The sequence below is a fragment of the Anas acuta genome, chromosome Z (assembly GCF_963932015.1).
Source record: "Anas acuta chromosome Z, bAnaAcu1.1, whole genome shotgun sequence".
In the NCBI taxonomy this organism is placed as follows: Eukaryota; Metazoa; Chordata; class Aves; order Anseriformes; family Anatidae; genus Anas; species Anas acuta.
In genome coordinates this window covers 16,140,072-16,166,118 of record NC_089017.1, presented here as the reverse complement: position 1 = coordinate 16,166,118, position 26,047 = coordinate 16,140,072, and the positions used below count along the sequence as shown (strand labels likewise).

General features: G+C 36.8%; 1 protein-coding gene across 9 annotated transcripts in view; it reads left to right on the top strand.

Annotated features, from left to right (window-relative positions):
- Positions 1–25,492, top strand: part of ERCC8 (ERCC excision repair 8, CSA ubiquitin ligase complex subunit) — a 33,496-nt gene extending 8,004 nt beyond the window's left edge. For 6 of the 9 annotated variants that reach the window (XM_068665842.1, XM_068665848.1, XM_068665847.1 and 3 more), the window contains 8 exons: positions 1,134–1,215; positions 1,614–1,682; positions 3,206–3,272; positions 5,957–6,060; positions 7,409–7,533; positions 17,325–17,522; positions 22,750–22,836; positions 25,106–25,492. In XM_068665842.1, the coding sequence (XP_068521943.1) occupies positions 1,134–1,215; positions 1,614–1,682; positions 3,206–3,272; positions 5,957–6,060; positions 7,409–7,533; positions 17,325–17,522; positions 22,750–22,836; positions 25,106–25,174 (801 nt within the window). In that variant the 3' untranslated portion in view covers positions 25,175–25,492. Of the gene's footprint in view, positions 1–387; positions 494–1,133; positions 1,216–1,613; positions 1,683–3,205; positions 3,273–5,956; positions 6,061–7,408; positions 7,534–7,998; positions 11,509–17,324; positions 17,523–22,749; positions 22,837–25,105 lie in introns of those variants that run through there. The other 3 variants (XM_068665850.1, XM_068665849.1, XM_068665843.1) reach the window with 3 other exon arrangements.
- Positions 25,493–26,047: the final 555 nt, after the last annotated feature.

Genomic DNA, 26,047 nt, shown 5'->3' with positions numbered 1-26,047 from the left:
AGAGAACAGTCACATGGGGTTGAAATGAACTTACTGGGTCATTAAGTCCAAAATTCTGTTGTAAACACTACAGATACTTTTTCTAAAAATTGGTGGAGAATGAGAGAAACCACTAAGAAAATGCTAACCAATGTAACTGACTTTATTAAAGATCATAGATCTTGTAGGCTTTTAGGTTGACTCATTAATCCTAATACCTAACTGTTGAACAATGAATTTTGCGGAGCAGTTTACTTTGCTTCCAGTATTCATATATTAATGGATCTCCAGTATTAATGGATTTACACTGGTGCTATTTGAATGTTGTTTCAATGCACAGTGAAAGAATGAAAAATTAAAAAAGTATAAGTTATGTTCCTAGGATGACCGACTTTTTTTTTTTGTGAGGTGTAAAGATATGTTTGCAGTCGCTAAATCTCCTAAATGCAGAGTTCAGTTCATTTTCCAGGTGGTTTTGTGAGCATCACTTACAAGACACAATGTTCACATAAAGGTAATTGATTGACCTATTCTTCCACTAAACACAAAAAACTTAGTGTGAAGATTAGTTTTTTCCTATACAGTATTTTAGACTTAGACAACAAAAGCAATGATACCTGAAATTCATTGTACTGATTATTAAAGCCAATATAATATTTCATTAATTTTTAACACAAAGTGACTAATTGTGTGGTTTTTTGTTTGTTTTTAAATATAAATTATTTCTAGGAATGTAAGTTAGCATGCGAGGCTTGTGCATTGACAAGAGGCTTTTAGGTCTAGGCTGAGTACCTCCTTGTTGACTTTTTCTCCATAGTGCAGCTTTCTTTTTTGCTCTTTTTTCTTTGCTTACTTTTAATTTGTGATAATCCATAAACCCTCTGAATTCATGTTTCTGATCAGCCAGTTTCCTTGGACTTTCTTCTGGGTCTCCTCCCAGCTCCGGCATAGTTGTCTAGTGTTGTAAGCAAACTTTCTTACTTAGCAATGTTTGCGTGATTGGATTTCTAACTAGGGGAGTTATTGTTAGTGTGCAAATAGTAGTATTTGTATTAGCTTCATTTGTAGTTGTGACTCGAAAAATACTTAATTGTGAGGATTTACATTCTGATAACATATTTACAGTCCGATTAATTTAATCTTTCTATTATCAGATTGCAGATGTATTTCACTTTGAGGGAACAGTCTATAGCCATCACATGTCTCCAATTGCTACAAAGCACTGTTTAGTAGCAGGTATGTGCACATTTTTTAAGAAATTCCGTGTATTTAGGAGGTTATAGTAAAAAGCAAGTAATATTCATAACTTTTTCTCCTCCTGACATTCTTAAATAATTTCAGTCTTCAGAAAAAAGACGTTGAAAAAAACATTTCAGTTGGTTGAATGGTGTTGATAAGACCGTATTTTTAATTAAGTTGTGTGAGTACTGTCTTGTTTGCCTCCAGTTTCTACATGTTCCTTGTTAGATAGTAAATTTACTTGCAATAAAAATGTAAATGTTACAGAGTTTGTTACTCACTAGATGAACAGTTAAGCTACTAAAATTTTCTTCTACTTCTTTGTTACTGCTAAGATTGTTGTTCTTTCAAATTATGGTATTTTTTCAGCTGTCTTTTGTTTCTCTTGTTTACAGTTGGTACCAAAAGCCCCAAAGTACAGCTCTGTGACTTGAAGTCTGGATCCTGTTCTCACATTCTGCAGGGTACTTTTAGTCTGAAACATAAATGTTAAACAATAACTACTTTGAGTAAACTAGGCCCTATAAAGAAACATTGTATACAATGTATTCTTTGTAAGTAACATGACTAATGTATTTAGTGCCATTTGTGAAAGTTGCACAGTGAAAAAGATTCTTCTGGGTGTTAGTCTAGTGGTAATGAATTGGAGAATACAAATATTAATTAATGAATAATTATTACAAATGTTGGGACACTTTCATGATCTAATCAATAGTGATTACTAATTATTACATGGTTAAGTGTTAGCATTGTTTTTGTATTCACATAAATTCAATATGGGGAATGCTGTTTAGGGGGGTGTTTTTATTTTAAAGAACAAAAAATGTCACTCTTTTTAACAAAATATTCTGTAGAGATGCTTGCAGTTTTTTTATCAGTATCAATAAAAAGTAAGATACTGCTTACTCTAGAAGAATACCACCCTAATCCCTTGTATTTACCTAATTTAGTAAGCCATAGTTTTTTCTTAATCTGTAATGTATTACGTTTTGTACTTAATAAGAATTTGCCCTTACTGTCTAGTGTTATTTTGCTACAAAGCACTGTTTAATAGCAGGTATGTGGGTGTTTTATAAGAAATTCCCAGTATATTTAGGAGGTTGTAGTAAAAAGCAAGTAATATTCAGAACTTTCTCTAAAATTCCATATTTTCCTAGTGTTTACTTTTTAAGGGATGAGTATTTATACATATGGTCAAGTAATGGAAAGCCAACTAATGCACCAGAATCAAGGTGGTTCACATAACTCTAACCTGCATTGCAAAAATGTATTTTTGACTTTATTTTTCAGGAGTGTGTTTATATTATTATGTGAGGTTTAGTTACAATCATTGCATTTAGGTTGATCCAGACTTCCTATTGTTTGTATTTGTTTAATGTTTTTGAAACTTTACAATTTGTAAAGTTTATATATATATTTCTGACCACTAAGCTGCACTGGGTATGTTACCACTAAGATAACATTTATCTTAATATCTAGAACATAATAAGGGTTACACCAAATTCAAGAGCAGAACGTTTAAGGGTAAGCTGAATAAAACTTTAAAGGATAAGCACTTTTTGTTAAATATTTTGTAAATACTTGCTGAAAGACAGAACTAATATTTCTTCTGCATTTGAGAACATCAGTGCTGAAATTTAATAATGACACTTAAAGTAGTCTCAACAGCAGTGCTGTTTTATATTGTATTTTGCACATATAAAAACATCTTTGTTATCAAAAGTTATACATATGTAATACTCCATGCCTCGCATTCAGCTCATTGCAGTCCCACATGAGGAAGAGGAAAGGGGAATAATCTCTAGCTCAAAATATTTTTTTTCACAAAATCCAAATACATGTTACAACTTAGGCAATTTAGATTATTGTTCTGGATTGATGTGTTTTATAGAATTAATCATTTGGTTTATTTTTAGTAATTTATATAAAATAGTGTGTATAAATCTTTTCCTAGAATATAATATAAGCTTTCTCTTACTGTTTGTAGGTCACAGGCAAGAAGTACTGGCAGTGTCTTGGTCCCCACGTCATGAATATATTTTGGCAACAGCAAGGTAGAGATACTGCTCTGCTGTTACATACAATAAAAATGTCTAATGGCAAAATTTGATGTATTCATTGTGCATGTACTTTACAATTCAAATGCACTTTGAAAGTTAGTCTTCATTGTTTGCTTTAACTTTTTTTCATTTCTGTAGATCTTACTCCAGAAAAGCAGCCTGAAGAGCTATCCAACTTATGCTTATTTTATAGGAAGATTGTACAGAGTTTTGAAAATAGTAGTAGCATTTAAAGTTACAGGCAAATTATGTAGCTCTATAGAGATGATCACTTGATACTGTTTAATGGTAAGCATGTTGCTAATCTGTTTGTTAACAAAGTAACACATGTTCATCTCACAATACCATCCTGTTTAATTATGTCAAATAGCACAGGTAGGTTAGCTGAAATAATTCCCAGCTTCAGTAATTCAGTCAGTATGTATTGTATTTTGATAATTGCAGAGCATTTTTTTTTTTATTCTAGCCATTTGCAATGTAAAAGATATTCTTGGCTTTCCTATAGCTTTTGAAATGGTTACAGTTGATTTTTCTGGCACTACTCAGTTTTTGAATGGCAAGTTTTTTTCTTTCGAATTATAGAGAGAAATGGTTGGTGTAGTTGTTTGGTTTTTTTTAAGCTGAGAATGAAATCTGAATAATTCAATTACAGAATTCAAGTCTGTACAATTCATTTAAATGACAGGGTTACATGCCCTTGTTTTGTGCTGCTGTGCTTTTAGAAGACTCAAAAGAGTTGGGAAAATTTTTGTGTGATTTTGCTTTAGCAAATGAAAAACTGTTGCCTTGTCTTTCCATCACACAAATAGTAGCAATTTTTGATATTTATTAAATATTGATTTGTTGACATCTGAAGCATTTTGCTTCAAAGTCATGCAACTGTAAACTGCATTTACCTATCTTGTTATGTTGCCTTATGATAATTGCATGTTAAATATGTTTCTCCTGGCTTCATTTCTTGATTTACTACTATTATTGGACTACTGTTTCCTAATAACATAATGCAGTCTTTCTGCCTGCCAAGACAAATATGGATAAGACTTGTCAACACTGAAGTAATGAAAATACAGAGGAGAAACTGACCAGTACTGCTAAAAAGAGAATCTAGACTGATCTTATTTATCCAATATAACGATTTTCCTAGGCAATTGTATGTTTGCCTATCATCACTTCAGGGAAGTAAAATACATTACGCTATATACTGTATATATATATTTATGTGACTTGTTTATGAAACATGTTTTAAAATTCTGTACATGATGCTGGGCACTTCTATAGTTCTTCCAGGAGACTGGAATGGTCAGAGAAGAGTCATTTTCTGGATGTTTTCCATTCTCTTCAGTTTCAGGCACTAGAAAAGATAAGCTCTTTCTTTCTCATTAGAAATGGCTTGAAAAGATTAGCCAATAGACACTGCATCATCAAAACTGGATGACAGGCTTTTGTAATAAGAAATCTCTTTATATGCCCTTGTCAAGAATATTTCAGTGAACTACCTGCAATTGGTTGCTCGCTTTATGATAAGCTCAAACCTCAATGACCTCTATTTATGGTCCTACAATATCTGTTTGCAGCAGAGTAATGTGTTACCTTATTCAGTTGGAATACCTCTTGGAAGCAAACAGAACCAGTCTAGTGGAGGGGAGCACAGAAGAGCTTGCTTTTACATTAAAAGAACTGAACATTAGCTTTGTCAGGTGCAGAGGAGATGTGGAATAATCTTACAGATGGTCGTTTTTGTTTTGATCAGTCAGTATATGTCTACTATATGTGTTTTCACTATTAATGTGCAGTTCTAACTTGAGAATGCGCAGGAACAGGCATGTTTTACTTCAGGTAGATGATGGCTTATCTAAGAAGCAGTTTGGTTATACCATCCTTGCAGTTGTCTTTGTTTATCTGGGGTGCAAAGTGATCTATGTTTTTGGTTGTTTTAATCGAAGAGGATGGTTAAGTTGAGGGGAACTGCAAATCATCTTAGTGAACACATCTAAACACGTGCACTTAGTGCATGGAAAATGGCCTTTTCTATGAATTTTTCTCACATATACTTTGGAGTCTTGTGGTACACATGAAGCACACTAGTGGACTGCTCAAATCAAGGTGCCAAACAAAGTGCACTGTCTGCAGTGTTGCTGTCTGAATCTGTGCAGGAACCTATGCAACAGTTAGCATAGTTGTTTTGTTGTTTTTTCTTTACTGGTAAAGATACAGTTAAACTTGTTTTTTCCCTCCTTGTGCCAGTGTGACCATGTAGACAGACCCAGTACATTCTTACAGAAGCCAGCTGTCACACTGTTTTTTCAGTCGTTGCGCTGTATGACAACTGAGCATGTGACTTAGCCAGCCTACACGTAGGTAGCCAGCTTGTGTACCAGTGACACTATACTGCTGCAATAGCAAAAGCAGTTGCCCGAGTTCCCAGGCGACTGTTTCACTCTTAACTTAGGTGCTTAAAGGATACCAGCTGTATTTATTAATTCATATAAACAAAAGTCTGAAGTCTGTCTTAAAATCTCTTCATGAAATCGTATTGGCTTGAATGTGAGTGCATGATGAGTAGTTCAGAGTAGTTGTTGGACCAGGGTGAGTGCCAGGTGGGTTGGCTAAAGTCAGATATCGACCTGGGTGAAAGCATTTCCCCTAATGCATACATCAGTGAAATTTGTTTTTCTTAGTGCTGACAGTAAAGTAAAATTATGGGATGTGAGGAGAGCATCTGGATGTCTAACTACGCTTGATCAGCACAATGGAGAAAAGACCAAAGCATCTTCTGAGGCAGGTAAAACAGACCATAACTGGTAGTAATCCATTTGTAACTAGCTTTCTTGCATTTCCTACATGTTGAATACAAGGGCAGTAATGGTCACCCAGCTGTTAACTACTGCATAACACATTCGACTGAATTTTTTCAGGTACATCTGTTAGAGAGACTGTGTTTGTGGTTATCGTTTAGAGACATCTCCTTGACAACAGTATTGTGTCTGTTCTAAATGATTTTTCCTTTAAAACAGGAAAACTTGCTATCCATTTTATGAGCAGAAGAATTCATTGCTGATATAGATTAGGTTTCATAAAATTAACAATCACTTCATACCTTGTGAGCTGTTCCAGTGGTTAATTACTCTTTCTTAAATGCAAGACAAAACAAACAAAACCCACAAAAAGAACATTCCTTTTCCTATTTAAATTAATCTTGATTCCAATGCAAGCCAGTAGAATATTTTGACTCAGATGTGGTGCTATAAAATCAATTATGTTACTTAATTATGTCCTATAGGGTATATAACAGAGTTTAGATTTATGATAGTATAATTTAGCTTCCTGTAAAATTAAATAATGCTTTTTTCAGTACATTACATGGTGCCTAGTATCAATTTTTATTAGCTTACAACATCAACTTATTTGTATAGCTTCAGGTCACATTTCTATTCCTAAAAAGCAAACTAAATTAAAGGGAAAGATTCAGTATTGTAGATTATAGTTCATAAATTTGGATCAAATGGATCAACTTTGGACCAAAGATATTTAATTGTGGAAAGCCAAAAAATTACTTGAACAGTCTCTGCTCTGAGGTAAAAATACATAGTAAGTGGAATTAACTCACAAAGTAGAAACTGTATATTGTGGTTCTGAATAAAGGGATTTTTGTAGCATAATTCCTAGTGGTTAATATTGTTGGAAAACAGATAATGCTTTTTTATTCTTCTTAACCTAAAAGGTACATCTGAATTGTGCACTGCTGTACAATGCAGACAGAGATACCATATCTGTTTCTCAGTGAGTTAATTTGTGGGCACCATAGCTGTGCTGTGGTAGAATGGAGCTGGATTTTAGCACTTTATCCTACTTAAGAATATGCAGTTTTGCCAGGTGAAATCAATGGAATGCATTTCTATTAAGCTATGAGCAATATTTGCAATGAACTGTTGTATATACCAGCTGTTTATTATTGTTTTTCTTTTAAATTAAGTGACCATGGAGAGAGTCATGTTTTTATAAACCAAGAGTTAAATTAATTTACTTATACATTACCATTTAAACAGTACTTTAAGTACCATACTTTTAAATGTCTATACAAAACAGAAATTCTTCTGTGGAAATTTGAACCAGCTCTTTTTTCCTGACAGCAAATACGGCTCACAATGGGAGAGTTAATGGTTTATGCTATATGAGTGATGGGCTTCATCTGTTGACCATTGGTACGGATGATCGGATGAGACTCTGGAACAGCTCCACTGGAGAAAATACATTAGTAAGTTTTCAAGGATCTTCAGTTATAATTTTACTTACATTTGATTTTAAAAGATCACTTATTGCACAACTGTCATTACAACTTCAGCTGTTTATTCATTTTCATAAAGGATATAGCTGCTTAATCACATTGAAGACTTTTTGAGCATTTTGTTTTCCAGAGTTCTTCTCTTATTTTTGTTCATTAAAATTAAATATATATATATATATTTAATCTCTCTCTCTATATATATAGATACATATATATATATATATAGAGAGAGAGAGATATGAAGAAGCCTGGGTCTACTTGAAGATTGATTGTTAACTTGAAGTTCATTATTTGTAAGCATAGCTCAAAATGCTTCAGACAGTAATGAAAAACTTGACACGCAGTGACTGTTTGTAGAATTTAGTTGCCATTGTACTATTTACAGGACACGTGTCCGTATCAGAGCATTTCAGTAATTGACTGGCTTTCTTGCAGCTCTCCTTTATGTTTTTGTGGAATCTCTCCCGGGGAGTCTTAGAACAGTGTCAAAATTTTCTCTCTCTGTATTTGCATTGCAACCAAACAGGAAAAAAATTTCCTCTGTTGCTCCAGTGCTTTCTATGGCCTGTTTTAATATAGGAGACAATTACATTTACTGATCTTAATATTTAAATTGGAAGAAAGACACAGTAATAGGTCAATTACCATGGGATTTTAGCTAGTCATGATAAGATGGTCTGTCATTGCTATCAGGAAAATAAATTTTATCTCTGTCTTAGAAATCTTTTCAAAGAATCACAGAAAGGTTTGGCTTAGAAGGGACCTTAAAGGTCACCCAGCTCCAACCCCCTGCCATGGGCAGGGACACCTCCCACCAGACCAGGTTGCCACACATCCAGTGTGGCCTTGAGCACTTCCAGGGATGGGGCATCCGCAGCTTCTCTGGGCAACCTGTGCCAGTGCCTCACCACCCTCTGAGTAACAAATTTCTTCTGAATATCTAATCTAAATCTTCCCTCTTTTAGTTTAGAGCTCTTGTCCAATTCCTATAGTCCTTCCAAAGAGTCTCTCCCCAACTTTCTTGCAGAACCCCTTTAGGTACTAGAAAGCCTCTCTGAGGTCTCCCAGGAGCCTTCTCTTCTCCAGGCTGAACAGCCCCAACTCCCTCAACCTCTACCTCATAGGAGAGCCGCTCCAGCCCTCTCATTCATCCTTGTGGCCCTCTTCCAGGCTCGCTCCAATAGGTCCATGTCCTTCTTATATGGACCTAGAGCTGAATGTAGTGCTTCAGGCGGGGTCTCACAAAAGCAGATCAGAGGGGGACAATCACCTCCCTCCACTTGCTGACTATACTCCTTTTGATGCGGACCAGGACAGGTGGCTTTCTGGGCTGCAGGCTCACATTGCCTACTCACGGTGAATTTTTCATCAACTGACACCCCTAAATGCTCCTCAGGGCTGCTGTCAGCTAATTCTCTGCTCAGCCTGTATTTGTGCTTGCGATTGCCCCAGCCAGGTGCATGACCTTGTTGGACTTCATGAGGTTCACACAGACCCACCTCTTATGCCTGTCAGTTTTAATTCTGCTGCTTAGTTTCAGAACAGAGCAAAAAACATTCCTTGTAGGCATTTAAATGAAAGCACTTTTCTGTCCCCATGCTACCCATATTTGCCAGTTTGTTCTCAGTACTTTATATACAAACATCTTTCTGTCTTCAAATCACCATTACCAAAGTAGATAATACAGTTTGTTCACTCTACTACGACCAGCTGGGTCACTGTTTCTTGTTTTTCTGTGCCTGTTAGTTCATTGACTTGTTTCATTGGCTGTTCTACTTTTTTTTTTTTTTGGCATTGAATAGCATGATCCTATCTTGTTATCTAAGGTCCAGATTTATTTTGCTCAGTTTTTTTTTATTCTCATAGAAGGTATTTATTTATTCTCTAGAGGTATTCTTAAAATGATTTTAAGACACCAGCAGACAAATGAATGTGAAGGTAATATGTGCTCATACCACAGTCCTTTTATTTCCCCTGCTAGCTAGTCCTTTTGAACTTTTTTTTTTCCCCTTCTCCTTGTTAATGCCACCTTCACCCTTCTCTTTGGCTAGACATAGAAATATATAAAGAAGCCTGCACTAACAGCAGGTGGCTATGTTGAATCTGCCACCACACTGGGGGAAAATGTATGCAAAAAATAACCTCCGTATGCTTGTATGGCTCAGTTTTTTCTACACCTCTCCACCCAAATTCCTATATATGCTTCCTCTCCCCTGATGTCCCAGGTTTTTATTCCTGATTATAGCAGGAATTTTTATCGACAAATAAAGGTTTTGGTGGATACCTGACTTTTATGAAGAGACAAAGAACCATACACCAGCAGATATGAAACATGAGTACTTCTCTGTAAAGTAGCTATAAATACTTGATAACTACATGAAGTTTGGTTTTTACTCTTGGGGGATTGAATATGCAAGTAGGATTAAGTGCAAGTGCTAGAAGCAAATACAAATAAATTTCAGGTGTCCTCCCAAATTTCTCAAATCATTAGTATAGGACACTTATGGACCCTTTTCCCTAAAAGTTGGCTACTTCATTTTTTGTTGTTGTTGTTTTCACTGGGGGGATTGTTTTTTTTAGCTGGAATACTTAAGCTAGAAGATTCTGACTTTGAGACAGATCTCAAAGTGGCTACTGTCATTTGGTTGTTTCAATCCAGAGAGTCCACAGAACAGCTTGAGTTTGGAGGGACCTTAAAGATTACGTAGTTCCAATGCCCCCACCATGGGCAGGGATGCCAACCACTAGGTCAAGGCCTCATCCAACCTGCAATTGAACACCTCCAGGGATGGGGCATACAGAACTTCTCTTCACAACTTGTTCCAGTGCCGTGCTGCACTCTGAGTGAAGAATTTCCTTCTAAAATCTCATGTAAACCTCTCCTCTGTTAGTTTAAAACCATTCCCCTTGTCCTGTCATTATCTGCTCAAGCAAAAAGTCATTCTCCATCTCTCTTATGAGCCTCCTTTAAGTATTGAAAAAGTTGCAATGAGGTCACCCCAGAGTTTCTCTTCTCCAGGCTGAACAGCGCCAGCTCCCTCAGCCTGTCTTCATAGGAGAGGTGCTCCAGCCATCTGATCATCCTCATGGCCCTCCTCTGGACCCACTCTAACAGGTCCATGTCCTTCTAGTGCTCGGGGCCCCAGACCTGGACACAGCACTCCAAGTGGAGCCTCATGAAGGGAAGAGTAGAAGGGGACAATCCGTTCCCTCCATCTGCTGTTCACACCTATTTTGATGCAGCCCAGGACGCAGTTGGCCTTCTGGGCTGCAAGCACACACTGCTGGCTCATGTCAGGCTTTTCATCCACCGGAGCCCCCATGTCGTTCTCTGCAGAGCTGCTCTCAATGAGTTCTTTTCTCAGTCTGTGCTCATGTCTGGGATTTCCACAACCCAGGTGCAGCACCTTGCACTTGAACTTGTTGAACCTCATAAAGTTCATGTAGGCCCACTTTTCTAGCTTGTCCAGGTCCCTTTGGATAGCATCCCTTCCTTCGATGGTATCAGCTGCATCACTCATCTTGGTTGTCATCCGAAAACTTGCTGAGGGTGCACTCAATTCCACTGTCTATGTCACTTATAAAGATATTAAACAGTACCAGTCCCACTGGACAGACCCCCTGAAGAGTCTCAGTGGAGAGAGCCAAGGACCAAGAGTCCTGAGTTATAATTTCTTGTTTTGGTTATTTTTTTAATTATTATTATTAGAATGCCAACTGATTTATGTTTTCAACTCTTCTATTGAAAATTTTAGTGTATTTTTATGTGGATAGTCTACAGAAATGCAAATGACTAATATCAATTTAAACATTGAAAAAAGCACTTTAGTTCTAACATTTAGGTATGAATAACAAAGATATTGTACCTACTACTCCTTTTCCTTTTTGTGAATTAAATACAGTAAAAATTGTGCAGCTTTTTTTTTTTTTTTAGCTTCCTTCAATTAGTAAGATAGAAGAAGAAACTAAGATGTGAATATTATAAGAAAAAATACTGAGGAATGTTACAATGAATACGGTTTAAGGTGTGATTCTTGGGTGGTCCTGTGTGGAGCCAGGAGCTGGACCTGATGATCCTTGTGCATCCTGTCCAAATCAGGATATTCTGATTCAGTGTTTCTTCCTAGCCCATCTTTCCACGCAAGATTGATTAACTGCTTGAGGAAATTGAAACAGTTATATCCAAGGTAGCAAGTGAGTTTCAGCTGTAATTTCATTATAATTAAGCTGATGAAATGCATCATTGCTGTTTCAAGGAATAAGACAGCAGATACATATATATATATATATACATATATATATGTATATACTGCATGTATACACTGCTCTTACATATATAAAAACCGCACTTCTCCCCTATCACACACTTTAACTGGCATGCCTTTGCACCATATAGCACCCATATACCTATTGTGACCTTTCAGTGAGCTCCTTAGAAATAACTGATTATTAATCTGTAGTTTGAGCTGTCTTTGATTTGGTTCCTTATGCGGTTCGGCAAGTGCCAGCTCTGGTATGAGGTGACACTGCAGTTTTAATGCAAAGCATGCTTTTCCTCTATGTTGAAAGATTTTTTTTTTATGATTGACCATTCTTAATATACTCTGCTGGAGTTAGTCTAACAGAAAGCATTTCAAGAAGTTTGCACAAGAAACAAGCTGCCAGTGCCACTGTAGGATGCTCACATCCCAGTCCATTAACTGCACTATTCTACAGAGTGGAGGCATGGAAGTAAAACAGAAACTGTGCTCGCAGTGCTGAGAAAAATACAGCAGTTTGGGATCCCCTTGTGGAAGTGATACTGTAGCTTTCCTGTAGAAGACAACATGATGTTCTTCCCTCACTGCCCTAATATATGTGGTTAGTGCCTTTATACTTACATTGGGGATATTAAGCCAATTAAAACTGTGCACGCAACCAATGCATCATCTGTTTTCACTGACTGCAGTCATTCCACAGCTATGTGACAACACAAAAATTTCAAAAGTCTGATCAAAATAAAAATTAAACTGTGAGGATTGAGGAGAATGCACCCTATCAACTAATTTTAATTAAATACTATATAGTTATTTTTGCAGCAGAATTTCAAACTGTGGCACAGATACACTTATTTAGCTGGTATGTAATAACATCTCTGAAACTATAGTTCTTTTTTAAGGTTAGTTATTTCAAAGAAGAGACCATTTTGCACAGCAGTTTTTCAGTACTTGTGGTAATCAACAAACATCACAAGCTGTTCAGGCAAAAATACTGAGTAGATGATAGAGAATAAACATTGTAACTGGAAAAAGTGAAAGGTGGTTTGAACATTACAAGAGATAATTAACAGTTTTCCTTTACAGTTATAAACTCAGAGTATAGGGACTTCTTGACAAGATTTGTTGGTTTGCATTATAAACCAGTAATAGCACTTAGCATCTCTTCTTTCCTTTTAAGATAAGACCCCTGTGATGAATCACTCAGTAAAACATTGGCATAAAACAAACTAAAGACATGTTATTTGTTGCCATGGAAAAAGGTGTAAGTTCTAAAATGCAATTATTCAGCATCCCATCCTTATTAAGCAATCCACTGGGCACAAAAGAGAATTAAGATGCTGAAGAATGTGTGCAAAGAAGAAAATCTGCATCAAAAGTTTAAGCTGCTTCATATAATGCTTAACAACTCTTCACAATGGTTTTCTGAAGTCTATACCTCAGTGATAGATACGTCGTCTTTTTCCTTCAAAATTGAACATTCCTCCATCAAAAGATACAGAAATTAATCCATGCATGTGAAAATTTTGAGCAATCAGACTAACTTGGGGCCTACTGGATTGTTTCTGCTAGTAAAAGAAGTTAGTGTTGGAATTGTTCACATCTTGTGTGCATCCTTTTTTGCAAAATGTAATACAGAGCACTGATTCACTGAAAATACGAATAATCAAATAGGAGGAGGCAGATTTTTGTTTCTTTCATTGCTCAAAGAACAAAAACAATTTTTATGATCTTAATTCAGTTCTTGTTTTGGCAACGTTCTTTTCCATTGCATCTCTACCAACAGGAGTGTTTACACCATGTATATCCAGATTTTTTTTCTTCCTAGCCTTTACTCCTCCCTTTTATTGTACATGCCTTTGCTATGAGTAGTGTTGTGACTTGGGAATTGTGGCTCTTACAGCTGACATGTTATGAAAAGGACTTTAATTGCTCTTTATAGGCACAGTAATATGCCTCTTAAAAGTGCTAGCATTAACAAGGCTTAACACAGTCAGTGTTTATAGACACTATCTTTACAAAATGAGCAATAGTATCCACAAGGGACATAATGTAATACCCATATCTCATGAAAATATTCTTTCAATATAAAAAAAAATCAACCTATCTGTATGCTAATAGAACTGTATCTTTGTACACACTTCTATGATGAGAGAGATTTTTCTCTAGACTGTTTTTTACTAAATTTTTTCTTACATAAGTGCTCTTAGCTATGAACACACTTTATTTAACCTTACAGCAACAAGTAGTTTCCTTCCTTGCCTGGCGTATCCTGACTGATCCTTGTATTTGCCTCAAATGTATGAAGGCAATCAGCATGGTACGGATCAAGAACCTGGCAAGGAAAGACATCTGCTTTAGAATATTTACCTGACAACCTTTACAAATGCGTTAGCTTATTGTTGAAAGATTTCACACAAAGGATTTTTTTTTCACTAAAAGCCATGGAAATGAGATAGAGAGCTTTAAAATTAACCCAGGGAGCTTTATTAACAGTGCATATACAAGTAGGTGTGCATTTTTGTCAAAGAGCAATGGTTACAGGATGGTATTATTTGAAAATAAAATTTATATAATGCTATCTAGTACTGGGAATTTGTATAATGTCTTAAAATATTGTTACTTTTATTAGACTGTTTCTTTTAAATCATTAAATATTTTGTGAATCTCAGGCATTCATAGTTGATTTCCCCCTCTACTAAAAAAAAATAATATATGTTTTATTTGTCAAAATTATAATAGTCTTGATTAAGTTTATTTAGGTGTAAGCTATACTGTTGTGATGGTTTCATGCTGATGGCTAACTAAGCTCTGGCATGCAGATCTCTCACTCCCATTCCGCAGAGGAAGAGGGAGAAAACATGATGAAAAAAGGATCATGGCTTGAGATAAGGACAGAGATTACTCGCCAATTATTGTCAGAGGCAAAACAGACTTGCATAGGGAGATTAACATAATTTATTGCCTATCACTAGCAGACTAGAGCAGTGAGAAAATAAAAGCAAATTAAACCACCTTCTCTCCATCTACCCTCTTCTCCCTCCTCCCCCCAAGCAGTACAGGGAGACAGGAATGGGGGCTGTGGTCAGTCCCTGATGCTTCATCTCTGCTGATCCTTCCCGGTCCCTCTCTGCCTGTTCTCCCCATGGGGTCCCTCCCATGGATGCCATCCTTCCCCAAGTGACCCTGCGGGGGCTGCCCACAGGCAGCAGCTCTTCAAGCACTGCTCCCACACGGCTTCATCCCACGGGGTCCATCCATCCCCCAGGAGCAAACTGCTCCAGCACGGGTCCCCCACGGGTGGGCGGCAGCTCCCCCCAGACCCCCTGCTCCTGCGTGGGCTCCTCTCCACGGGCTGCAGCTCCGGCCTGGGGCCTGCTCCTGCGGGGGCTCTCCATGGGCCGCAGCCTCCTCCAGGCCACATCCACCTGCTCCACCGGGGGCTCCTCCACCCATGGGGGGGCTGCAGCGTGGAGATCTGCTCCATGGGGGACCCATGGGCTGCAGGGGGACAGCCTGCTCCACCAGGGGCCTCTCCCTGCACAGCCCGCAGGGGAACTGCTGCTGCCTGCCTGCAGCACCTCCTGCCCTCCTGCTGCACTCACCTGGGGGCTGCAGGGCTGCTTCTTACTCCTCTCTCTGAGCTGCTGTTGCACAGAAATTGTTTTTTTCCCCTTTCTTCAATCCGCTCTCTCAGAAGCCCAACCAGTGCTGCTCCCTCGCTCAGCTCTAGCCAGTGGCAGGTCTGTTTCAGAGCCAGCTGGAGCTGGCTCTGATCTGACATGGGGCAGCTGCTGAGCTCTGCTCACAGAGGCCACCCCTGCAACACCCCTGCTACCAAAACCTTGCCACGTAAGCCCAGTACAGCTGTTCTTGTAAATGTGCTTCTGTATTTTTTCATGAATTACTTCTGATGTATTATAGAGGACCTAATTAGACTGATGTTTCCAACTAGAGTGTTTCCCAGTTTGAAAACAATGCCTTTAACCTTCAGGAGCTTTTTATCTGTATAAGACTTATCAAGAGCTTGAATGTATAGATGCTAATAAGCTATTCTTTTTAACACTACTTTCATTCTCAAGGCACTTCACACAACTCATAAGCCAGGGTCTCAGAAATGTGGCATTTGTTCCTAGCCCAGCTGTTCTTACAGTGAACAATACTGAATTTCTTAGTGGTGAACTCCAAGTTTTAGCTGCTGATAGGAGACAGGCATTTTTAATAGAATAGTGTGGTTTGGATTGGAAGGGACCTTAACAATTGTCTTATTCCAATGCCTCTGCCATGGGCAGGGACATTTTTATATGGTCAGGGAATTTTTGTTTGACATTCTTAACTAATACATAATATTTTAGCAAACTATTAAGTGGCTTTGACATCCTTTACTGATGCCATCCTTCTGCTTGCACTTCAGTTGTTTTCATACTCCTTATTATCTTCTATTATTTCTTGCTAACTCATGAGGGAGAGATGCAGAATCTCGGTGTTGCAGATGCTTTTCCCCTGTTCTTTCTTCCTAGCGCAAAGGATGACTTGCTGAGAAACTCTTGAGAGCTAGTTCTTGCCTTGGATAGACTGACGTTTCTGTTCTTTGCTATCCTATTGGTGCATAAACTTCAGAAGTTTAGTTTAGCAGCACTGGGTGACTGATAAACAAAGGGTATTTATAGAGTGAGAAAGTAATGGTAGGTCAGTTTTTCTTCAGTCTATGGACAAAAGTCTTGCAGAAAACTGGTGGGATCTTAAATATATTTCTGACATTAATGCACTCAATAAAAGCTTGGCTGAAACCACTAACTAACTTCACATTTCCTGCTGAAATTGTAAATAAAACCCTGTGGCTTGACCTACACCCACTACCAACTAGAAAAACATTGTTACCTTCTTCCTTCTGTTCCTATTTGAAAATTAATACTCAGATGTGATGTATCAATGTTTCCTTTTGTGCGCTTGGCATATTATAAGGAGAACTTGCTGTGACAAGGTAATTGCTGTATCTTTAAAGCTTTAAATGTTAAATATCCAATTGTTGGAACCTAAAACAATATGTCTTATAACTGTATAGTGTTGTGTGTAATGAGTTCTTTTAATGGTTTCAATATTTTAGAGAAATAAATTATGTTGGATCATCTAGGAGTATGTTTAAGAAGTTAATTCCTGAACCAGTTCTGATTTCACTGGTAGTTTAGGTGCTCAGTGTAGATCTAGCACGTAACAACCTATGCAAATTTTATTTCCAAGTTTGAAACTGCTGGTTCTTAGGCATATCTGTCTTTCCCTTCCTTGAAGTTAATGCTAAGGAGAGAGTGAACATTAATAAACAGGACAAAATTATTCTCTTGATACACATCAGTAATTGGGAATCTCAAGAGCTGAGTTAGCATTGTGAAGCTTACTTAATGAATTTTATTGGATATCAATGAAGAAATAAAATAGACCTTTTTATGCAAAGTTATCTCCTGTCATTTTAATTAATAGCTAACTACATCATCTTTTATTGTGCAGGTGAACTATGGTAAAGTCCGCAATGAAAGTAGAAAAGGACTCAAATTCGCCGTCTCTTGTGGCTGTAGTCCAGAGTTTGCCTTTGTACCATGTGGTAGTACCATTGCTGTTTATACAGTTTTCTCAGGAGAACTGGTAACTATGCTTAGAGGACATTATAATAATGTTGGCTGCTGTGTATTTCAACCTAACTTTCAGGTAAGTAAAGTATTGGAGACAACCTGAAATATTTATGCAGATAACAAACCATATGCAGAAAAAGAAACATTTTCAGGGAAGAGCTTTAATCAGAAAACTTGACTAAACAGGGATTTTGGTGGCCTTTGTGTTGACTGAAAAAAGGTTTGGTCAAGTTCCTGTGATGGCCCTTTATATGTTGGGTTCCATCCACTATTCATTTCTTCTAACATAGTTAAGTTTTCCATATACCTATAATAATTTTTGACAATATATTGCTATTAATACATGATGTACATTAAGACTTTTTCCTGTTTTCTGTAAGAGTGAAGAGGAGGTATTTGCCTTTCCCTGAAATACCTAAGAATATTCACAGTAAGAAAGAACATGTTGTTCATTGAGGTGAAGTGCATTAGTATTGCTTGCAGTACTGAGAAACCTTTCAAGTTTTTGGCTAATATAATCTGGTTCAGATGTCTGTAGCTATACCTGTCACTGGATCTATGAACAGTTTGAATAAAGTCGTTGAGCCTCGATAAGCTCGATAAGCTTCTTAAATTAATCTGAAAATGTTTCATCTAAGAGATAGCGTAGCATTACAGGGATTTGTGGCCCTGCCAAACTTTTTATTTTCTTTCACACTTTCCCTTTCCTCTTGTGGTATATTTTTCTCTCATTATTAAAGACTTAAGAATAACAAAGACCAATTTGTCATGTGATATTTTACAACTTATTGTGCTTATGGTGGTGTGGCAAGAGCAGAGTAAAGGTTAGCATGGATTTTAAGTTCATTGTATACTTGCCTTTAGGTGCTGAGGATTGTGCCTAATGTTCCAGCTGCACCTTTCTAGTCTTTCAGTTCTATATCAGGCAGAAATATTTTAGCCAAGAAAGGCCTAGTGGTACTTTCTGTGACCTCTTATAAAACACATCAGAATTTAATCTGGTAGCTCTCACTTTGAGTCCTGTAACTTTGATTTAAACAGTTTCCCTGCCACTGAGATAGACGTCACAGAAAGTTTTGAACAACTTACAGAGAGGAATCAGTAGAGCCAGGGCTTTACTAGACCTGGTGAGACATTGTGGAATGTCAGGTAGTGGATCCACTGAAAGGTGGAATGTTCATGTAGTATCTAAGATACACCTTTTCTGGATTTAGTTTCTGTTTATTAATTCTTTTTGACTGTTCTTGACTAAAGTAAAAAGCCCTTTGTCTTTAAATAGTTTCCAAATTAAAATGATTGTGTGCTTATATAAAGTCTTGGTATTCTTTTTAATAAGCTGAAGAGATGAGACTTAAATCTCAATGTAAATCACGTTTCCCAGCCTGGAAATGCATCTTTCTGTGTTGTGCTTCCCTTTTAAGATCCTGAGAAAACAATCACTCGTGATTAGTGAGTATGTGTGCATCCACCCATGAGCTGCAGTAGGTGTATGCTTGGTCACTGTAGCTGTAGGTTTATGTTGACAGAAACTTCGTTTATCCATTGTGATCCCTGATTCTCTTTTAGACTCACGCTTTACCACAGTACAGTTCTGCATTCTTGAACTGTGGCTGGATTTTCTTTTTAGTTAAATGGCCTTGCTTTTGGTAGTATTAAATTGTTTCTCTGATGGAATCACATTATTATAGTCTTTGTGTCAACACTAAAGGTAGTGGTATTTCATCTGTTTATGTTCACACTTGTGCTTCCAAATAGCTCATTCTGTCTTGAGACAATTACATTGATATGTAATATAATTCATATATAATCTAATTCATATAGAATGTAATATAATTCTAATATAATATAATATATATTATTATATATAGAATATGATATATAAATCACATATATATAATTCTTCATATAATTCACCTAGAAATTATGATTTCCTAGTTACATCTCCTTTTTTTGAGAATGCAGCCACATTTGTAAAATGTATAGTTACTTACTCTATTTTATTCTTGCAAACAATATTAAATCAGTTTGTTAGAGTTACTCAGAACTGTTCATTTCTATTTTCAGTTGAACTAATTGTAAATAAAATCAATTTTGCTTGATAAAAGCTGATAATTTGCAAAATGTTTTGCCTTGTTTTATTTATATTCCTAATATCTTAACTCTTCATTAACCTATTCCTTTGTTCATCTTTCCACTGCCTTGTTTAGAATTAAAGAAATGTCAATTAGTTCTTTAATATCTGTATTATTCCACTTATAGTTTAGTTTTTCTGAATGGTGTATTAGCTCACTTTCTGCTTTGTCATATTTCATTTATTTGTCATTAAGACATAATCAGGCCAGAAGTTTTCTGAGACAACTCTTCTAAGTCTCTTTGCAAGTTACTCACCTACTGGTGACATTTTCTCACAACTTTCTTACTTTTTAGCACATCCAAAGCTGGTAAACCCTGTTCATATGAAGCAAAGTCTACATCTGTTCTGTATAGGTTTTACCATTTCCACCTAATAGTTGGTCTCTATCTTTGTTAGTTTTTTTTTCTTTTTTTTGTATTATTTTTACACTTTTTTTCTTTCTTCAACCTTCCTAAATTGCTTTTCCTATCCACCCCCTGATATGGTCAGTAGTTTTTCCGTACTGTTTTTCCCACGTTCAAAGCTTCTGGCTGATATTGATTGCAACCAGCCCTTTACTTTCTTTCTGTTTATTTAGCTGTATTTTAATCACTATCATCGTTTCAACTCATAACTGGCCTAGTCTCTAAAGGCACTTCTACATTGCAGTAATTTTGTATTTGAGGTGAGAAGTTTCTTTTGTTTGATCAGAACCATGTAATCAGATATGATCCCAGATACCCAAGCAGCTAGCTATTTGCAATCCAATGATATTACTCTTTGTCTGTTCTTACTAGGTCCAAATTAATTAGCAGGTATGTATGGAAAACCCTTTGTGTTTGAGATACTTTGTGGAGCTATCTCCACAGGGTGGTAAGAGATTTAGTTAATGTGTGTATATATCCCTCATGAGATCCTGGGAATAGAGCCATAAAATCCACTATATTATTGTTGGCCTATTTTTTTCTTACGTAAATCTCTCTGTGAAGTTAATAAGATGTTAGTCTGCTTGAGTAATAAGAACTGCAGAATTTGGCCCATTAATAAGAGCCATTAATCTAATCAGAGGTAGGTAATTTCAGGGGTGGTGTGGAAGAGGAAATCCTCATTGTGAAATCTTTTAGATGATGTTTACTGTTCGATTAAATATGCTGGATACCATTGTGCGACGTTAACTGCTTAAAATAATTTAAGTAAACAAACAAGACCTACGTTTCCCTCTCAGAAAAAGAAATGCAGTAAAGCCCCACACACAAATAACATGTCATAAAATATTAGCCATGCCCCAGGAACCAGTGTTGTTCTAAATTATAGTTACTTTTATTGTTCAGGAAATGCCAATGACATCTGCAAAGGTATTTGGCAAGTACAGTGTAGGACAACACATAAAGATAACTAAAAGTGAGATTCAGCCTTATTGCAACCTTTCCTCGGAGTTTTGAAGCATCATATGGAAATATTATACTATACTGTACTGTAAACATGAAAGGAGCTTTATCCGCTGGCTCTTCTTTTGACTGACTTTGTGTGAGTCACCATTTCACGTTGTAATAATTAATTGTAAATATTAGTCAATGCAGTGTGTATTAACTGAAGATCTTGCAATCTCAGGATCAGAAAATGAGACAAGTATTAATAAAGATTAAGTGGAAATATGCTGATGTCCCCATTACATTGCTTACAAAGCAGAATTTGGGGGGGGGGAGGGAGTTGCTTGTTTTAAAGTTCAAGTGATATTGTGCATCCTGCCAAAGATAGGATGATTGAGTAGATTATAGCTGACAGGATAAAGTGAGATTTGACCTGTACCTTGGTGTAACTTTGACCTGTAGTCTTCTATTAAGCAAGATAAGTAGGTTGTTTCTCTATCATAAAACTATAAACTCTAAACTTGTATGTGTTTTATGTGTGAGTAACTTCATTCGTGGGAGTGGTTTTACAGAAGTATGTTAGCTCACTTGAATAAAACTACCCACTAACACCCAAGACTAAATGGGTATTTTTGAGGAATTAGGCATTAAGTTCTGACACCATCATTGTAATTCAGGCAGTTCTAGAATTAGATATACAGAATACAGGAGGCATTCTGCAAAGATGGAACTGAAATAATTTTTATTTTGGATCAACATATAATAATTATGCACGTGTGCACAGAGTTATTATCTTGGGTTTTGAAGCCAGCACATTTAAAACAAAGCTTTTTGACTGTCGGCTTGAATACAGAAAAAATATTTTAATTAAAATTCAGCAGTTTAAACACATGACAGTACTCAAGTGTTGTCAGACATTTTATATAATAAGCTGGAGTATGACTAAAGATTGAAGGTGTAAGAGAATAACTTTGTGCTTGTTCATTTGGAAAATATAAGTACTGTTAGTGTAAAATGTAATGCAAAGGTGGTGCAGTATTTCTCATTAGCAAAACATTCTCTGTTTAAAATGACAGAGAAGTTCATATTCGAGCAAACTACATAGATAAAGCTGTATTTGACTGTTAGCTGTTCAGTGCAGAGACTGTTTGCTTCCATGTGTTTGCAGGGTGCCTTGCACAATGGGATCTCAGTCCTTTGTCATTACCATAATAAATAGGGTTATTTATATTAAAAATAATAAATCGGTCTTTCTGATCTCTGCCTTACCAGCAGGACACAGGTTTCATATTGTTCTTTATTTGTTCTTTTCCTTCCCTAGGCATACTGAAACTATGTTTTCTTAATACTACTTTGCTCCATACTTATGCATTCTTCTGGCATGTATCTTTTTAGATGATTTTGAGTTGATTCATACTTTTTAGTTACATCAAAAAATCGTTTCCTTCCCCCCTCCCCTCTTTTTTTTTCCTTTTTTACTTCCCCATTGACAATAAATCATCCTTTAAGCTTACTAACTTTTGAAATAGATTTCTCTTCAGGACCTGTGAAAGAGGGAAGAAGAAAAGTGCATTTAAGCAATAAAGTTAATTTAAATAAGAACTGTAGTGTTTTGGTGAATGGTTTGGGGAAATATCAAAACTTACCCTTTTTGCTTAGCATATTTCTAAAGCATGTTGTTTATCAAGATTATATTACAAACTCAAGATGATATATTTGTCTTTATTTCTAAATAAATATGTCAGACGCTTTTTTTTTCTGAACTTTGTTCTCTATCCAGTATATTTGTATAGGAGTCATTTTTGCTTGCTTTCTTAAAGGAACTTTATAGTGGTGGCAAAGACTGCAATATCCTCGCATGGATACCAGCTCTTCGAGAGCCAGTTCCTGATGATGTCTCTGACAAGGTAATTATAATTAATATTTTGTCAGTTTAAACTATGTTTTTTTATGACTGTTATACTTGGGGGGAAAAATAATTACATAGGAAGTAGGTGTTAGATCATCAGAATTTGTAGCAATTGCTGATTTAGAGGAGAATCACCTACTGCTTCAGTGCAGCCTGAACAGGTTGCTGTGGGGTTTTGAGAGGGCTTTTTCATTGGTAGTCTTATATAATCTTTTGCAGATATCTAGCTTCTTGTTTGATTAAAAGTAGTAATTTTCCTTTGGCTATAAGTCTTTCAACTTTCACTTCAAGTTCCTTAATTTCCATACTGTTTTATGTAGTTTATGCTAGTTTGGAATTGGAAAGGTACCAAAGATTGTATTTCAATTTGTTTAGAAATATACAGTTTACTGAACAATAAGATTAGGGGTGCTATACTTCATACCCAAATATTTTTGATGCAGAATTATGATGATTCTAGTAAGCTAACTGTAGTATCTGATGCAAGACGTTCAGACTGTTAGCAGGAAGATCATTATAGCAGTGTTTTCCAAGAGTGTATGTTTTTCCTCTTTATATTAGATCCAGGCCATAAAAATTTGAATGAACAGTTTGAGGGGAAGGGGAAAAAATTCTAGATATCAAGAAACTGAAACCATTCACAAAATCAGAGCATGAGAAACTGTATGTGTGTTAATAAATACAGAAATAGTAATGTTTTGGCTCATAGCATACAAAAAAATCCTGTTTTTTAAATTTCTGAAATGTTTCATTTTGGTCGGGAAATGATAGGAGTTGTAACAGTTTTGTAACATTTCTTTGCTTTGAAACGTGACATATTTCAAAACTATCCTATGTTACTAAACACTAAAACAAAACAACACAAAATACATTGCATGCTTATCTCTGATTATAACTGCCACTTTAAGTATGACATTATGGAGCTGTCAAATGTGCCATTGTTTTGAAAGCTGTTAAGCTGCAGTTGTTATCTGCAAATTTTGTAAATTAGCACTGCCTCAGAAAGAAGCAGTTCTGCCCTCCGCCAGCTACTGGTTCCTGCTACCCCTCATGAACAGACATTTGAGTGCCTGTATGGGCAGAATATGAACCCAGGACAGAAGTAAACAAGAAAAACAGTTTTACCCAGAGTCCGAACTATGTGTAGAATCAAACTATTTAGTGCAGTGTATGATTGCATGTACCAATGAGTGGACACAAAGGAAGCTGAGGTGAGAACTAGCTGCTGGGTGGAGAATGGTTTGAGAGCAGCCCTGAGGAGAAGGACCTGGCTGTGCTGGTGGGTGAGAAGTTCATCATGAGCCAGCAATGTGTGCTTGCAGCCCACAAAGCCAATAATATCCTGGGCTGCATCAGAAGAAGCATGGCCAGAGGGGCAAGGAGGGTGATTGTCTCCCTCTGCTCTGCTCACATGAGTCTCTGCCTGGAGTCCTGCATTCAGCTCTGGGACCCCAGCACAAGAACATGGAGCTGTTAGAACAAGTCCAGAGGAGGGCTGGAGCATCTCCTACAAAGACCGGCTGAGGGAGTACAGGCTGTTCAGCCTGGAGAGAAGACTCTGGGGAGACCTAAGAGCAGCCTACCAGTACCTAAAGGGGGCCTACAGGAAAGCTGGGGAGGGACTCTTTGTCAGGGAGTGGAGTGATAGGACAAGGGGGAATAGCTTTAAACTAAAAGAAGGTAGTGTTAGATTAGATATAAGGAAGAAATTCTTTACTGTGAGGATGGTGAGCCAGTGGCACAGGTTGTCCAAAGCTGTAGATGCTGCATCCCTGAAGGTGTTCAAGGCCAGGCTGGATGGGGCTTTGAGCAACCTGGTCTGGTGGGAGGTGTTCCTACCCGTGGTGGGTTGGATCTGGTTGGTCTTTAAGGTCCTTTTCAACAGAAACCATTCTGTGTGTCTGTAGGTGGACAGCGGCCAGGACTACCTCTTGAGACAGTAGTGCCAAGTTATACTAGGACAGTGAAATTATGATTCAGAAAGCAGTAATATCTATCTGTCATATCTATCTCTCATATGTAAAGCTTTCGGCCAGTGCTTCAGATATTTTTGTTGAAAATAGAATTAAATATTGTTTCTTCTCATAATTTGTCTTGACTCAAAACAGCAAAATGGCCAAAGAAGTTGTTAAAAAAATACAATACCCGTAAGGCACATAGTAGTTTGTCTACAGATAGTAGTTTAAGAAATGCCCTTAGCATTGACCTTATTTGATTTTATTATTTTTAATTAAGCAAGCCACTGAGAGAATTTTTATTTTCTTTAGTGTCTGCCTCAGCAGCATTTAAATCCAGCATATGAAGATGCATGGAGCAGCAGTGATGATGAAGGCTGAATTTCAATTACGTGGCAATATAAAATTGACATTCAAGCACTGCATTCAAGGACTTTATCTACAGAAGTGGATGTTGTCAGATTTATTGTGACCGGATTCCATGTAATGTTCTGTTAAAGCAAGGTCTTTCAGAAATAAGTTTCCACTTTTCTCTTTTTTTGTTTTTTTTTGTTTATTTTATTCACTGTTACTGCCACATCTAAAGAATTACTTTTTCAGATTTACTGATATTTATACTTACCCTTTTGTATTTGTATATTTTGTTCAGTATTGAACAACTGATAAAGAAAAAAATAAAAAGCCCTTGGGACCAGTTAATATTGCATTGTTTCTGGTATCACTAATACATAGCGAGATAATCCCTTCATTTCAGAGAGAGATGATACAAAGTATTTTGCCTTAAGGAGGACTAGCTCAGGGTTACTTTAAGTTTATTTTTGCAATGTCTAGATGGAGTGGAGTGCGTCCATTTTCAACTGCCTATGTGCTGTGGGAGCCAACAGGATTTTGTGGTGTTCTTTCACATTTTATTAATTTTGCTTCAGTTATGTTCATCTATATTCAGTTCAGAAATAGAGGTATAGCTGGGATTGTCTGTTCAAGTATTTGTATGGTGATCCCATCTGCTAGTATCTTAATCTGTCCCATAAAGTTAAGAAAAGAGATTAGTTGTATTTTTGTTTTTATCACTCCTGCTAAAAGGTTTCCAAGATAAGGGTTCTATGTATGCCTCGCTCACATCACTTGCCAGTATGAAGAATTCCCAGACAGAAACAGGCTTGAGATACAGTATTAAGGCGAAGAACAGTCAAGTCAGACATTCAAAACTGCTCTGATCTGAATTTGTGGTCCAAATACTTTCTATGTTTTGGA